The sequence below is a fragment of the Panthera leo genome, chromosome B1 (genome assembly GCF_018350215.1).
Source record: "Panthera leo isolate Ple1 chromosome B1, P.leo_Ple1_pat1.1, whole genome shotgun sequence".
In the NCBI taxonomy this organism is placed as follows: domain Eukaryota; kingdom Metazoa; phylum Chordata; class Mammalia; order Carnivora; family Felidae; genus Panthera; species Panthera leo.
Genome location: NC_056682.1, coordinates 116,045,701 through 116,059,030, shown reverse-complemented (window position 1 = coordinate 116,059,030; position 13,330 = coordinate 116,045,701). Strand labels below are relative to the sequence as shown.

Sequence of the window (13,330 nt, the reverse complement as noted above, 5' to 3'; positions counted from 1 at the left end):
GTGTAGATAGGTATAAGTACTACTGCAGTGGGATGTTAGAGTCGGGAGACAGATTGGATTCAACTCCAGATATTGCACAGCCAAGTGTGAGAATTGACAAGGATATGAATTTACACCCCAAGGAGCAGGGTGGGGAATCAGTGGTCACTTTGGAGTTGATGGAGGATGAGGAACCTGATCAGATACTGAGGGTCGAGGGTTCTGGTTTAACTAATGTATCAGAATTCTTGCTAAGACTAGATTTTACAAGGAAATGCACAGGCGGGCCTAGAAGACGTTTAAGCCTGACTAGAGTTTTGGTCAAGCAAAGAATCATTATAAGAAGTAATCCAATAGGAAAATGATAAAAAGGATAATGTGAAGAGGCAATTCATAGAGGAGCAAATCTAAATGAGCAGCGTGCTTATAAAGATAGTCTAATTGAATAGTAGTTTGGGAAATGCAAATTAAGGTAAGATAATTTAACATTTATCAAACTGGTGTTAGCAGTAGGTATTTAAGGTGATAACACCAACTGATGACAAAAATATAGGAAAGGATACTCAAATGTTGGTGTAAATAAAGTTTGTGACACTATGAAAAGAAACTGGGTAAGATATATTGAAATTAAAAGGTATGTATACCTCAACCCAGAAACTCCACTCTTGGAAATATAACTTACAGGAAAACGTCAATCTTATGCACACACACACACACACACACACACACACGAATAGTTGTCAGAGCATGACTCTTGGTGACAAAAACTGGAGTGCACGTCAATAGAGGAGTAGTTGTACAAATTGTTATAAATACACTGAAATGTAAAAAGGGATGAATTTAAGCTACTTTTTAGAGTTGGAGGAATTTTTATGAGGTTGTATTAAGTGAAAAAAAGATGTTGTAGAGAGAATAATATGAAATGTTTTTTAAAAAGGCAAAAGTCCTCCATGTGTTTGTGTGTACTCCATGTGTGATTACTTGGACTAGCAGGAAAATATGAATGGTGCTCTTTGTTGACATGAACTCTCTCTAATTGGCTGATGTGCATGAAGAGGAGAGATGGAAGGAGGAGAGAGGTAAAAGCGGACCAAGAAAGCAGAGCAGAAGACTACTAAAAGAAAGTCAAATATGTCATATCACATTTAGGGAGTTATATAAATGTACATATGTTTATATATATATGTGTGTGTGTGTGTGTGTGTGTTTGTACACACACAAATATAAAACATAATTTAGGGGAAAACATCACAGAAGTCTTCCTCTTTGAAACTGGAGGCACCTTTCCTGTATTAATCAGGTTGGCCTCAGAGGTCTTGAACCCCTGAATGTTCTCCACAACCTATCTTTCCTGAAACTAGTATTATTTATATCCTAGAAGAGTTAGCTGATGTCACATGAATGAAAGATATGAAGGACTTAATACCTGAATTTTCCACTCCCTTCGCCACTCACTTCAGTTTCAGCTTCGCAGCCTCAAATCTCATTATCTGTCACGAAGAGAGCAACCCCTGGGGAAGTGTCAATTCCTATTTAGTTCTTAAACTCAGCCCCGTTGTTGGGCCCTGCAGAGAAATAGAGATACTGTTTCAAGTTGGAATTTGAATTATGCTTTCACATAGAAGCATTTTACAAATTTTGGTGTTAGGCTTTCTAATACCATTTGTGCTAGAGTTCAGGTAAAATTAAGCATTAAGTAGGCTTATGAGGACTAGTCTGGGAGGATAATCATGAGCTACAATCCTGTTTCTAATAGGAAATACAGTGAATTGCACACTTAAAACAACTTACAAATTAATTTCGTGAGGTCAAACTGTTTGTAAATTGGAAACTATTTTAGTGAAAGTTTTATAAATTATAAAGCTCATATACCAATGTTAAACATGAGGATGATCCAATTTTGATTTGGTGATAGACTTGGCTATGATTGACTAGAATTATTTTCCTTCAGTCCTCTCTGCTGCCTTTTAGACCATCGTCTCTATTAAGCCAACATGACCAACTTAAAAGGTAGAGGAGGCCTCTTTTTAAGTCCAGGCTTTATTCTTATTTGGTTATTACAGTAATATTGTTACCCTTGTTTGTGCTGCAGGGCTTGGCTCTGAATTTTTACCTATATTTCCAACCCTAAATACGAACCACAGGTTATAAAAAAGTGGAAAAGAAAGTTAACATTTATTGAGCATCATTATAGTAACTATCCATTAGATATTCCAAATGAGGCCTTTCACAGGATTAAATAATTTTCGTTGTCTAGCATCAAGTAATTGGTGGAACTAGTTTTTAAAATATAGATAATTGATTCATCTTAAATTTCATTCAAATATATATACTAAACAGTTCATGAATCAAAAGTGTTTATTGAATTTTTACAAAGTGAGTACTCAAACCAACCTCCAGATCAAAAAACTAAATATTACCAGACTCTCAGAAGCTGCCCAGTGCATGCTCACCGTCCCCTCCCCAAGAGTGACCTCTCCTAACATCAGAGTAGTTTATATTACATCAGTTTTGACTGTTTTTGAACTTTATACAAATGGAATAATATAGTATATACTATTTCATTCAATTTTATGTTTGGACAATTAGTATTGTTACATGTGGTTGTAGTTTGCTCATTCTCATTATTATATAAATACTCCATTGAATATACCTCAATTTGCTTATCTATATTCCTGTTAATGGACTTTTGGATAATTACTGGTAGCTATTTGGCTATTATGAATAGTACTACCAAGAGCATTCTTGTACATACATGTCTTTTAGTGTACAAATCTACACATTTCTGCTGGATATATAATTATAGGTCAATTGCTGTATCATAGGATTTGCATTAGAAGTCTTGTTTCCTTTAATTTCTTTTTAACAGCCAAACAGTTGTCCAAAGTGGTTATACCAATGTACACTGTCAGTAGCAGGCTATGAGAATTCTGACAGTCCTCAACCATTCTGACAAAGGCACTTTTGAAACAAGGTTTCTGACTCTAAAGCCCAAAGCTCTTTTCCCTTTATCTAAATTTTATTTAAAGGTAAGAACTTGGTAACAATTTTCTTTTATAAATTCCATGATTCTTTCTAAGATTTTTATTCTTTGTTCATTAAGTGAGTTTCCTTTTTTATACTGGAAAATATATCTGTGCTGTACAGAATTTAGCAGTGTTAGCAGTGTATCGGAGGCCTCATGCAAGTATTTATCTTCACTGAACCCAGCCTCTTCTATTTTTTCTGCATGGGTGAAAAGAATGGCAGTGTAATTCTTCCAAGCATGTCCTAGAAGTTCCTGAAAGAGAGAAAGTTAAATGGCTATTTGCCTTGGCCTATATTCCTCAAACACAAGCAAAGGAGTTACGGTCCAACATAGGCAACAGATCTGGATGTCATTATGTTACTAAAAATTGATATATGCAATGGAAAGTGAAGATGGGGTCAAATAATGTAAGTAAATGGATAGAGATGGGTGGATTTTGTTAAAAAAAAGGCTTTAATTCTCCATTTCATTTTGCTCTTACAATTTATGTATACACAATTTCAGAACTGCATGTTATTAATGCTGCATATGATACAATTACATTTATAACATTCAGCAATAATTTCTACTTGCCTGCCAACCTAGAGCTGTTAGAACCACTGAATTCCTTTAAGTCAGAGGACTTGGGCCAAGGGAATTGTCGTATTCTTTTTGTAGAAATGTTGTGTTACCATGATAACCAAAAGTGTCTTCTAAGGATTTGTAATTATATAATCTGGTTACAATCTATTGATTAGTCAGATGTCATACAATGGAAAAGTTAAGATCAAATTACATTTAGTGATTTGAAACAGCTACAAAATATTGTGATTCATTTGCATCCTCTTCACTTCACATGCTTAGAATCAAGTCCAGTTTATCAAATGACTTCCTCTACTGTGGTTGAAAAACATTGAAGACTGGTGTTCCTTTGTTTAGTGATATATGGAAGTTGGTTATATAATAAATTCTTGTTTGGTGAAAATAAGCTGATGTAAAGCAGAAATGCCAGCATGTGGCAAATTGTTCATACAATATGGAAGGTGTCTAGGAATAACCATTTAACTTTTTAAAATATTTACAAAGTTATATGAAATCATGGCATTGTGAAAGTAAAATGACATTCCATTCATTCCAAATATTCTCATTATCAAAATATTTTCAAATCTGCTACCAGTTTATAATAGCAGTTTGGAATTTAGATCCTCACCATCATCTCAAATAGAAAGTTTATTAGGGTTTTATTTATTTTTGAGTTTTTGGAAAGATATAAAATACTTAGGAATGAACATAACAAGAAATATCCAGGACCTCTAGTAATCAGAAGAAGGAAGGAAGAACAACTACTATTTAGTGCTAGATATTATGCTAGGTACTTTACATGCTTTATTTATTTTGAAATTCAACATAATGCTTTGTGGAAGATACTAGTATTATTTCCATTAAATATGGAGAAACTGATGTATAGAGAGGTTGAATACAAATCCATAGAGGGATATCAGGACAAACTGGTTTAAAAATTCTTGAGAAAATTGAAAGATGCTTTGGGAAACTATTTTCAATGTATGTAACAAATACTGGATTGGTATTTATAAGACTGAAAAACTGCAAATGAAAGGAAGAGAGAAAAGGGGAGAAGGAAAGGAAGGAAGGGAGGAGGAAGGGAATAAGGAGTCAAGACATGTAAATAATAGAAAATACGGCAACTGTGGGACAATATATTTAAACATCTTGAGACCACGGTTACCAACTAAATTCCTGGTACAGTCTGGCATTTATCAGACTATTTGTTTACACATTTATCTCTCTAACTTGACCAGTAGCTTTTGGAAGGCAGAGTCTATGCCTTACTATGTAAGTCAAAGCTTTGGCACATTGTAAACTCTCACTAGATATTGGTTGGATTAATTTGGAATGTAGACCTCACTGTCATCTCAAATAGAAGGTTTAGGGTTTTATTTATTTGTTTTGAGTCTTTAGTTTTGAAGTTTAATCTTTGGGACATAAAATGGTACTTTCCTATAAAATTTCTCTTCTGTAGTTCTCGTGGGTTTGCATGTAGTCTGCATTTTGTGTTTTAAATTCAGAAACACTTTTCTCAGTGAGTAAGTCCAAAATTTTCCTCATATCTGTTTAAAATTTGTCTATGCCATAGAATAATTACATATATCTAGTTCTAAAAATGCCCTGCTTGAAGAAAATCTGAATTGAAATTTTAAGATCAGTACATTCAATGAATAATTACTTTTAACAGATTCTAAACTTTACAAGAGGATTTTTAAAAAAGTACTTTAGTTGGCATATTCTTATGTGCCTTCAGAACACAAATTAGCAAAATCTTAACTAACCTAACTTGTAAAAAGGATAATTCTTGTGTAAATCTAATATATGTGTAATTTCAAGATCACATTTTACCTAAAAGTGACATAGCAAAATTTGTCATATTCAGTATGTTGTAACATGTTCCTTGTGAGAGAAGATCAAAGCATTGCAAAATAAACTAGTGTTGTGAGTTGAATTGTGTACCCACCCCCCTCCAAATTCATATGTTGAAATCCTAAACCTCAGAATGTGACTTTATTTGACAATAGGGTCATTGTGAGTGGGCCTCTAATCCAATGTGATTGGTGTCCTTATAAAACAGCAATTTGGACAAAGATAAGAATAAAGGGAAAATGCCATGTAAACATAAAGACAGTCATCCATAAGCCAAGGACAGAACTCTTGGATAGATTCTTTACTTATAGCCTTCAGAAGGAACTAACCCTGCTAACATTCATTTCAGACTTCTAGCCTCCAAATTTATTGAAAGACAATAAATTTCTGTTACTTAAAAGCCACCCAGGTAGTGCAGCCTTGTTACAACAGCCCTAGCAAATTAATACAAATGGCTGAAAAATTAATGAAGTGCTAAATAGATTTAGATTCTGGGAATAAAAAGATTCTTGGGTTATTTACATCAGAACTGCTTGGGATGCTTGCTAAAAATGCATCAGAATCTTTAGGGATGGATCCTGGGAATTTGAACTTTAAAAAGAATTCTAGGTGATTTATTCCTTCTGCAAATAGTTATTGGGGGTTTACTTTGTTCCAGGGACAAAGAGTGGACCATGACAGATAAACTTTCTGCTTATGTCTAGTGGAGAATTGTTTGTACTACCTAAACTTAAAACTGAGGAAGAGGGGCAGGCAGGAAAGAAAATACTTTCAATTTGGTTTAATTGCAGGTATTGTGATAGAAAATATATTGGTGCTTTAGAGGCAGACATTTAGCCCAATTTGGGGTGGAGGTGGAAAGTGAGCGTTAGAGGAAGGGATCAGCATGAGTTTCTAGCATGTGATGATGCCTTGAGTGTAGGCATCAAGAAGAGAGTTATCAGACTGTGAAGACACACCAAGTAAAGAGACTGATTGAGCATTATTGGGAATTGTATAGTATTGGGCCTTTATTTCTATAAAGTGTAATTATTAATCCTTGAATGTTCTTATCTCTGAAAGTTTCTCAAATTTAGAGCCAGTTCTGATATTCACCAAGTACATGATTGATGTGTTTATATTGATTGTTATGATATTGAAATGTTTAATTCAAGTTAATAAATAGACACCTTAACCTCTTGAGTGCTACCCCCAGGCCTACCCTCTGGGTGTTGGTTGATGCATGAACCACATTTATCATTAAATATTTTTAAAACATCACTATAATAAAAATTCATGCTAAATAAACTGTTTGGCTCAAGTGATCCCTTCCTGAGTTATATAATATGGAATTCTTCTCTTGCTGGTTAGTACTTACTACATTAAATGGTATAACTTTCACGGTATGTCTTTAGTTCCTGATTTTCTGGGTTGTAACGTTAACACATTCTGTTTTTGTCTCCACCAGACATTTCCTATACTTTAGACTATAATAACATTCAGGAAAAATGAGTTAAACCACCTAAGGAAAATGGATCTATAAGTGCGACACCACTTAAAAGTCCATGTGTTCAACCACTCAGAAGTTTTTACATGTTGATAATTATTTATGAAAGGATGCTCATGTCCTAAACTGTGAGAGAAATTGCACTTTTGAGTTACTGCCAAAAATAGAAGGGAATGGTTGATTTAGCTTATAATCTTTAGATTGATTTTTGGCTGCAAAATAGTTGACTATTTGAAAGTAGTGTCGCTTGGTGTATAGTCATCGTGTTAGTGGCCAAACGTGTTCTCTGTGGACCCAGAGAAAGAATAATCACAGTTGATTGATACCTCACATAAAAATCCAAGAGCAAGATAAGTTAATGTAAGTTATCTGGTGTTAATAATTTAAATATAGTACTAAGCTAGATGGAAATGTTACAATCAATCATGAATTGTTTGGTTTCAGAGTGCTAATGGGTATGAGTCCATCTAGTCCTTTTGGGACAACTAGTTAGGATATAAACTTTGTTTTCCAGGAATTATGTTCATTTTCCCAGGACCTCACCAGCCCTGCCCCATTTGTTTGTGGTTGATGAAATCATAGCATCTGGACTTTTTCGGGGGGAAATTTTAAAAAGCCAACTATTACATCAACTGAGAGAAAAATTATCATGGAACAGGAGGACAATAAGGACCATTCTTTATATTTCATACTATTCCCTTACTCTCATCCCACTTAAAGCACCACATTACCTTCTCAGAGAACTGAATGATAAGACGTTGTTAGATGCAGAGAATATTCAGCCTTAGAGATCATGTGTCCAAATTGCCTTATTTTACAGATGAGGATATTGTGGACTTTTGATGTTAAATGACTTTGCCAAAGCCGCACAGCTGATTGTTGGCAGGCCTGGGCCTGTGACAGAGGTCCCCTCACTGCCAGGCCCATGTCTTTTCCACTAAATTAGAGCTTCTCACTTTAACCTTAGTAAGCCAGTGAATTTTCTTCCCAGATTTTTTTTTCTAAATTAATAAGGAAATTCTTATACATCAGGGCTGTGTATGCTTGATTTCACTCTGATTTTCTTCTGAAATCTATCAAGAAAATCCCAAAGAAGGCTACAAATAACATGTCCTAATTTTAGCATAAGACAGATACTAACAAAATTATGACCATAGCTGACATTTGGTGTGCACTTGCCTTGTGCTAGTGTCTGAGTTAATTTACTGTTATAATATGAAATTAGTCCTGAAAATAACCCAGTAAAGGAGACACTGCTGTTTTCCCACTTTACCAATTAAGAGATTGAAATCTAGAGAAATTACTTGCCCAAGGTCACAAAACAAGTAAGCCGAAACTTGAACACAAGTATATCTTACTATAGAACCTGTTCTCTTAACCTCTATAATAGGTTGCTCATATCTAGTAATTCATTTGAATAAGGACTCATTATAATTTGTGTAGTGACAGTAATAAAAAATGATAACGATGGTAGTAATTTTCTGCGAACCTACTGTAAGGCACAATGCCAAGCACATTATATTCATTAAATATAACCCAAAAAATTTTAACATAGGTAAAATTATCCCCATTTTATAAGTGAGGAAATGAAGCCAAGAAACTCTTAGTAACATTTTTAGTCATATATCTACAATTGTAACAAGGCTTATTTTTCAACTAAATGGTATTAAACAACTAAGCCCATTATGTTTGTTAAGTATTTTCAGGCCTTGCACTGGCCTTCCACACCTATAACATCAACATTTGAGTTGTTCAGTCTAAATCAAAAATACATGCTTGAAACCTGATTGTATATAGTAATAACACATGATGCCCTGATGGTGGAAAGAATTTGGATTTTAGTCAATTCCTGGATTCAATTCCTTGTGCAGTTTGGCTGCTTGCTAGAACTTTTCTTAAGGTAACTTTATTCTGTATTCTCTGATTCATTACTTGTGGATTTTTAAATAACATTCAAGTGATAGTCAGATAATATTTAGATGAATCATTCCCTTTATTTCCCAGTTTCGGAGAGATGACTCACTGACATCTCCACCATTTTGCTATAAATTACGAAGACCTAACATAAATAAAGAAAAAGGGATCATTTGGGGAAATGTTTCATTTGTCATAGCTGGCAGCCTATAAGCCCTCTAAAAAATATTAAGAGCACAAATTAAAAGAGACATTTAAAGAGGGAATAGGGAGGTACAGGAAAGAAGAGGTTACTTTTCTGGCATTGGCGTTGTTGACTCCTTCCATGACAGGGAGCAGCACCCCCAGAAAGGAGGAGAGGAAAGGGGAGAAGGCAGATATTCCATTCCCCATTTTGCATAAACCAGGAAGAAAAAGCAGTCCAGGGTGTGTCTGGAACCAGAGGACCTTAACAACTCCTTGCTCCTTCCTAACAGCTGTTGGTCCTGTTGAATACTCAGACATTCTGCAGCTGCTCCCAATCTGTGAGCACATCCAGATGGCTGCCACCAGTTACTTAAGCACCTTCAGGAAGAAGGTCATAAACAGCCAGCTTGTGCATAGGCGATCTTCAACCAAAAATTATTATGGAAGCCCAGAATAGGACTGCAGTGCCTCCCAGGGGTCATGGGCCCCTCTGAAGATTACTAAAATCTTGGCTGCTGAGTTTTCCTGGGAGGGAAAAGATATTTATTTTAGAAAAAAAAAAAAAAAATTCTGGATCTGAGTTTTACTCTAGCCTATCTCCTCCCTGCCTTTAAGTCATGACCTGGAGACTGGCTTAAGGAAGGCAGTGGTAGGAGAAGGTGGCTGTATGCCAGATACCTTTTCAAAGATGAGAGAGACATGTATGAATCAACTTCTCTTGTATAAAAAAATAGGAGATTACAGTAGTGTTCTATATCCTAAAACTGGAAAACAAAATCTGTTTTTAAAACGTATGCCTTTTAAAATGCCCCTTTTGGCCAAGCATAGTACCAGCATAGAGAAAAATTTGGAGGCATAAGGAGAGAGGTTAGTTTTTGAGAAATATTCGTGCACTTACTGAATTCACTGAGTTACATCCACCTATACTTTAAGCCAAATATTTATTTAATGGCAGCTTTAAATGAATTTTAAAACTTGTTTAAAAATTACACTGATGGTGGGGTGCCTAGGTGGCCCAATCAATTGAGCGTCTGACTTTCGATTTTGGTTCAGGTGATGATCTCGTGGTTGGTGGGTTTGAGCCCCACATCGAACTCTGTGCTGATAGTATGGAGTCTGCTTGATATTCTCTTGCTCTCACTCTCCCTTTGCCCCTCCCCTGCTCGCTCGCTCTCTCTCTCTCTCTCTCTCTCTCTCAAAATAAATAAATACACTTAAAAAAATTACACTGATGGAATAGCAACAGGTTTCTCCCCCATCTGGTTTCTACCAGAAATATTGTTTGACATGCAGGCTTTCATAGTTTAGGGGAGGTTTGTGGGTTTTCTTAGATTACACATTGTTTCTTAATTGCAATCATCTTCTCTACTTTTGTACAGCATGTCCTTGATTTTTCAGGAGTTGGATGATGAGGATTATTTTTTTATGCTCTTGTCACCCTATTTTTTTCCGCTAGTTTTTTGTGATATGTTTTTTTTTTTTCATTTTTAGAACCATGCAGTTACTAAAAAAAAAAATGTGTCATTTAGAACAATCTTATGCTTTTAGTAGTTAAAGGGAAGAAAATATTCCTTTGAAGCTAAGTATACTGTGTTTTTAAGTGTAACAAACCCTACATCATGATCAGAGAAATGTCTGCTCTCTATTCACCATGTAATTTACCTGTAGAGCTTCTAGTAATGATGAGTTCTCTTATCTCAATGACTAAGCAAGGCTACTGAGTAATGCTAGTCAAGTCCAGCAGTTAAATTTGGTTGGCCCCAGACTAGAGAATCAAGACACTGAATGGAATGGAGCAGCTCAATGAGCAGTTTCCAGGAATTGTTGGTTTTACATGGGCCTGGTTCATATATGTCTATACTGTATGCAAGTATTACTCCCTCCATCTCCTGGTTATAGCCATACCCAGAACCTCTCCCTATCTTCAGCTCCTCTCCTAGACTAGCTGAACAAGCTTCCAAGATAGTGACTTGTAATAAACAAACAAACGTGAATGGACCACTAGGCAAAGGTGGCATATGTTATTTATGTTCACACTGAGGTCCCTGTGGTCTTTTCTTGGCTATCATGGATCAGTTAGTGGCCCTACAGATGATGAGGCACACAAAGCATCTGAAATTCTTTATTTCTTTCCTAAAAAATAAAGCATAGATCTTCTGTGCATGTTTGCCATGATATAAGTCAGAGTGAAACCTCCTTTCCCCCTGTCCATACATTACACTTTGGCGCTGTCTTATATTTGTTTATTCATCTCTTCTAGACTGTAAGTTTTTTGAGGGCAGGGCTCATGTACTGTTCACTAATCATTAAGCTCTGTGCAGGTACCTAATACAGTTTGCAATGATTGAATCAGTGAATGAACACCCATTTGTTTGTGAACTGTAAGATACTGTCCCCTTAAAAAGGAGGGGTGTACCTCAGTTGGTTAAGTGTCCAACTCTTGGTTTTGACTCAGGTCACGATCCTATGGTCATGAGATCCAGCCCTGCATCAGACCGCTCCCCTCCCCAACCTGCTTAAGATTCTCTCTCCCTCTCTCACTCTGCCCCTCCCCGCTCCCTCTCTCTCTCTCTCTCAAAAAAAGAAAAAAAAAAAAGAGATTGTCCCCTTGATATTAAATGGATGCAAGTCAGTATTTTAGTTTTAGTTTAGTAGTTCTTAAGCTTGGCTGTTTTTAAGAAATATATGGAAAATTTATGCAAATGCATATACCCAGGCTCTACTCTTGTGATTCTCTTTCAGTGGGGCTTGGATGAATATGCATTTTTAATGACAGCCCAGTTGATTCTGATGCAGATCAAGTGGAGACCACATTTACAAACTTATTCAGAGGTTAGTTAACCTCTGAAGTTAGCATCTTATTTTTTAGGGGGGTGGGTAGAGTCCTATGGCCCAGCTGCAAAATTACCAACCGAATTCCTCTAAAGGAAATTGTAAAAATGGTTCTTGGTGGGAAAGATCAAGTAATTTTTACAATTTCTATGTGACTAGCACTTGTTTTAAACTTGCTTTAAACTACTCTTTTAATCAAATTGTCATAGTTCTTTCCTGTTAGGATAATTGTCCTTCAAATAGGAATAATGGCATTAGTGTAATTGCCTATTTTGTATTACCTGAATCATCTGGACTAAGTCAGATACTTCCTGTCCACAAAGAGGCATGTCTGCTCTCTGGACCAGCAGTGCAAGATGGAGACCCTCTTGCCCAAAGTGATGTGCCAGGGCCTCCTTGACCTCCTGTTTCACATGCTTCTTGGTCAGTCTGCTGTGTGGATAACCTGGAGTGTCCAACACCTGGATCTGCAGGGTTATCTCTTGCCCCCCTCGACGCATGAAGCCACAGAGGTGACAACTGCGGCCCAGACAGCAATCTTTGGTCACAGAACATGGAGAAAAGCTGCTGTGGAAGTCAGTGCTTCCCAAAAGAATGTTCCCAGCAGAACTTTTTCCACTCTGAGTCATGCCAAAGAGGGCCAAGTTGATGATCATCTTGTTAGAGTCTGTCATGTCTGTGGGTAAACAAAGGGTCAGCATAAGCAGTTAGACTTCTATACTCACCCAGTGTAAGGCATCTTACTTGGCCAGGGGCATTGCAGGTATTACCTTTGGTTTACTTAGCCCTCATTCATAGTGGCTAAAACACGGAGGAGTTCTCCACTTTAGTGGAGACAACACAGTGATAGAGGAAGATTGAAAGAATATTGGTAGTTTGCAACAGGAGAGGAGAGAGAAGTTTAATATAGATAAAGAAGAGAGGAGGAAGCAATAATTGTAGGAAAATGAGGGGGGAGAAACAAAATGCATGAAGATAATGTAAACCATGTTTAGGAGGAATATGTTAACTCATCAGTGTGGTAGGTGAGTCCATTTAGCAATGGGTGCTGATGTTTCTGACTTCATTAACAAGGCTAGCAGCAGTATTGAAAAATTAATCACTGTTGGAGGAGAAGTAGGAACAGAAGAGTGGAAGAAACAGATCCTTCCTGCCTTTTAACTAACATCCCATACTTCTCCACCTCCCCACCCCATGAATACACAAGTGGCATCTGCAAAAAATTATCTTTCCTGACTTCCTGAGTGTTTGTCCCCTATGAAACATGAATAATGTTAAAGATTTCTGTTTTTGTTTACTATTTTTTTACAACCAGGCAGCACTCTGATGAAAATGAGAACTGCTTGTAATTTCTGTTATGAAATAATTAGTAAATCATTTCCATGGTCCACCATAGTAACTTACTGGCTTTTGAATAAAGGAAGTAAAGCCCAACACATTGTGTAGCTCAGTTAGGAGGGAGAATCTTGAGAGAATCTATTCCATTTAAA

The 13,330-nt window shown here is 36.3% G+C and overlaps 2 protein-coding genes across 2 annotated transcripts in view; one reads left to right on the top strand and one right to left on the bottom strand.

The window, feature by feature from the left end:
* Positions 1-3,423, top strand: part of AIMP1 (aminoacyl tRNA synthetase complex interacting multifunctional protein 1) — a 50,400-nt gene extending 46,977 nt beyond the window's left edge. The window contains exon 9 of the transcript XR_006201786.1: positions 3,221-3,423. The gene's annotated coding sequence lies outside the window, so the exon portion shown is untranslated. The remainder of the gene's footprint in view (positions 1-3,220) is intronic.
* On the bottom strand, positions 2,999-12,514 carry GIMD1 (GIMAP family P-loop NTPase domain containing 1). Its single transcript, XM_042935761.1, has 2 exons — positions 12,122-12,514; positions 2,999-3,259 (listed from the first exon to the last, which is right to left on the bottom strand). Exons 1-2 carry the CDS (start codon positions 12,512-12,514, stop codon positions 2,999-3,001), a joined length of 654 nt encoding a protein of 217 aa, XP_042791695.1.
* Between the last annotated feature and the right edge of the window lie 816 nt (positions 12,515-13,330).

Excerpts from the sequence above, each read along its gene's own strand:
- GIMD1 (XM_042935761.1), bottom strand. The coding sequence starts at position 12,514 with ATGACAGACTCTAACAAGATGATCATCAACTTGGCCCTCTTTGGCATG. Across the intron at positions 3,260-12,121 it reads ACTTAGTCCAGATGATTCAG|GAACTTCTAGGACATGCTTG; the intron begins GTAATACAAAAT and ends TCTCTCTTTCAG.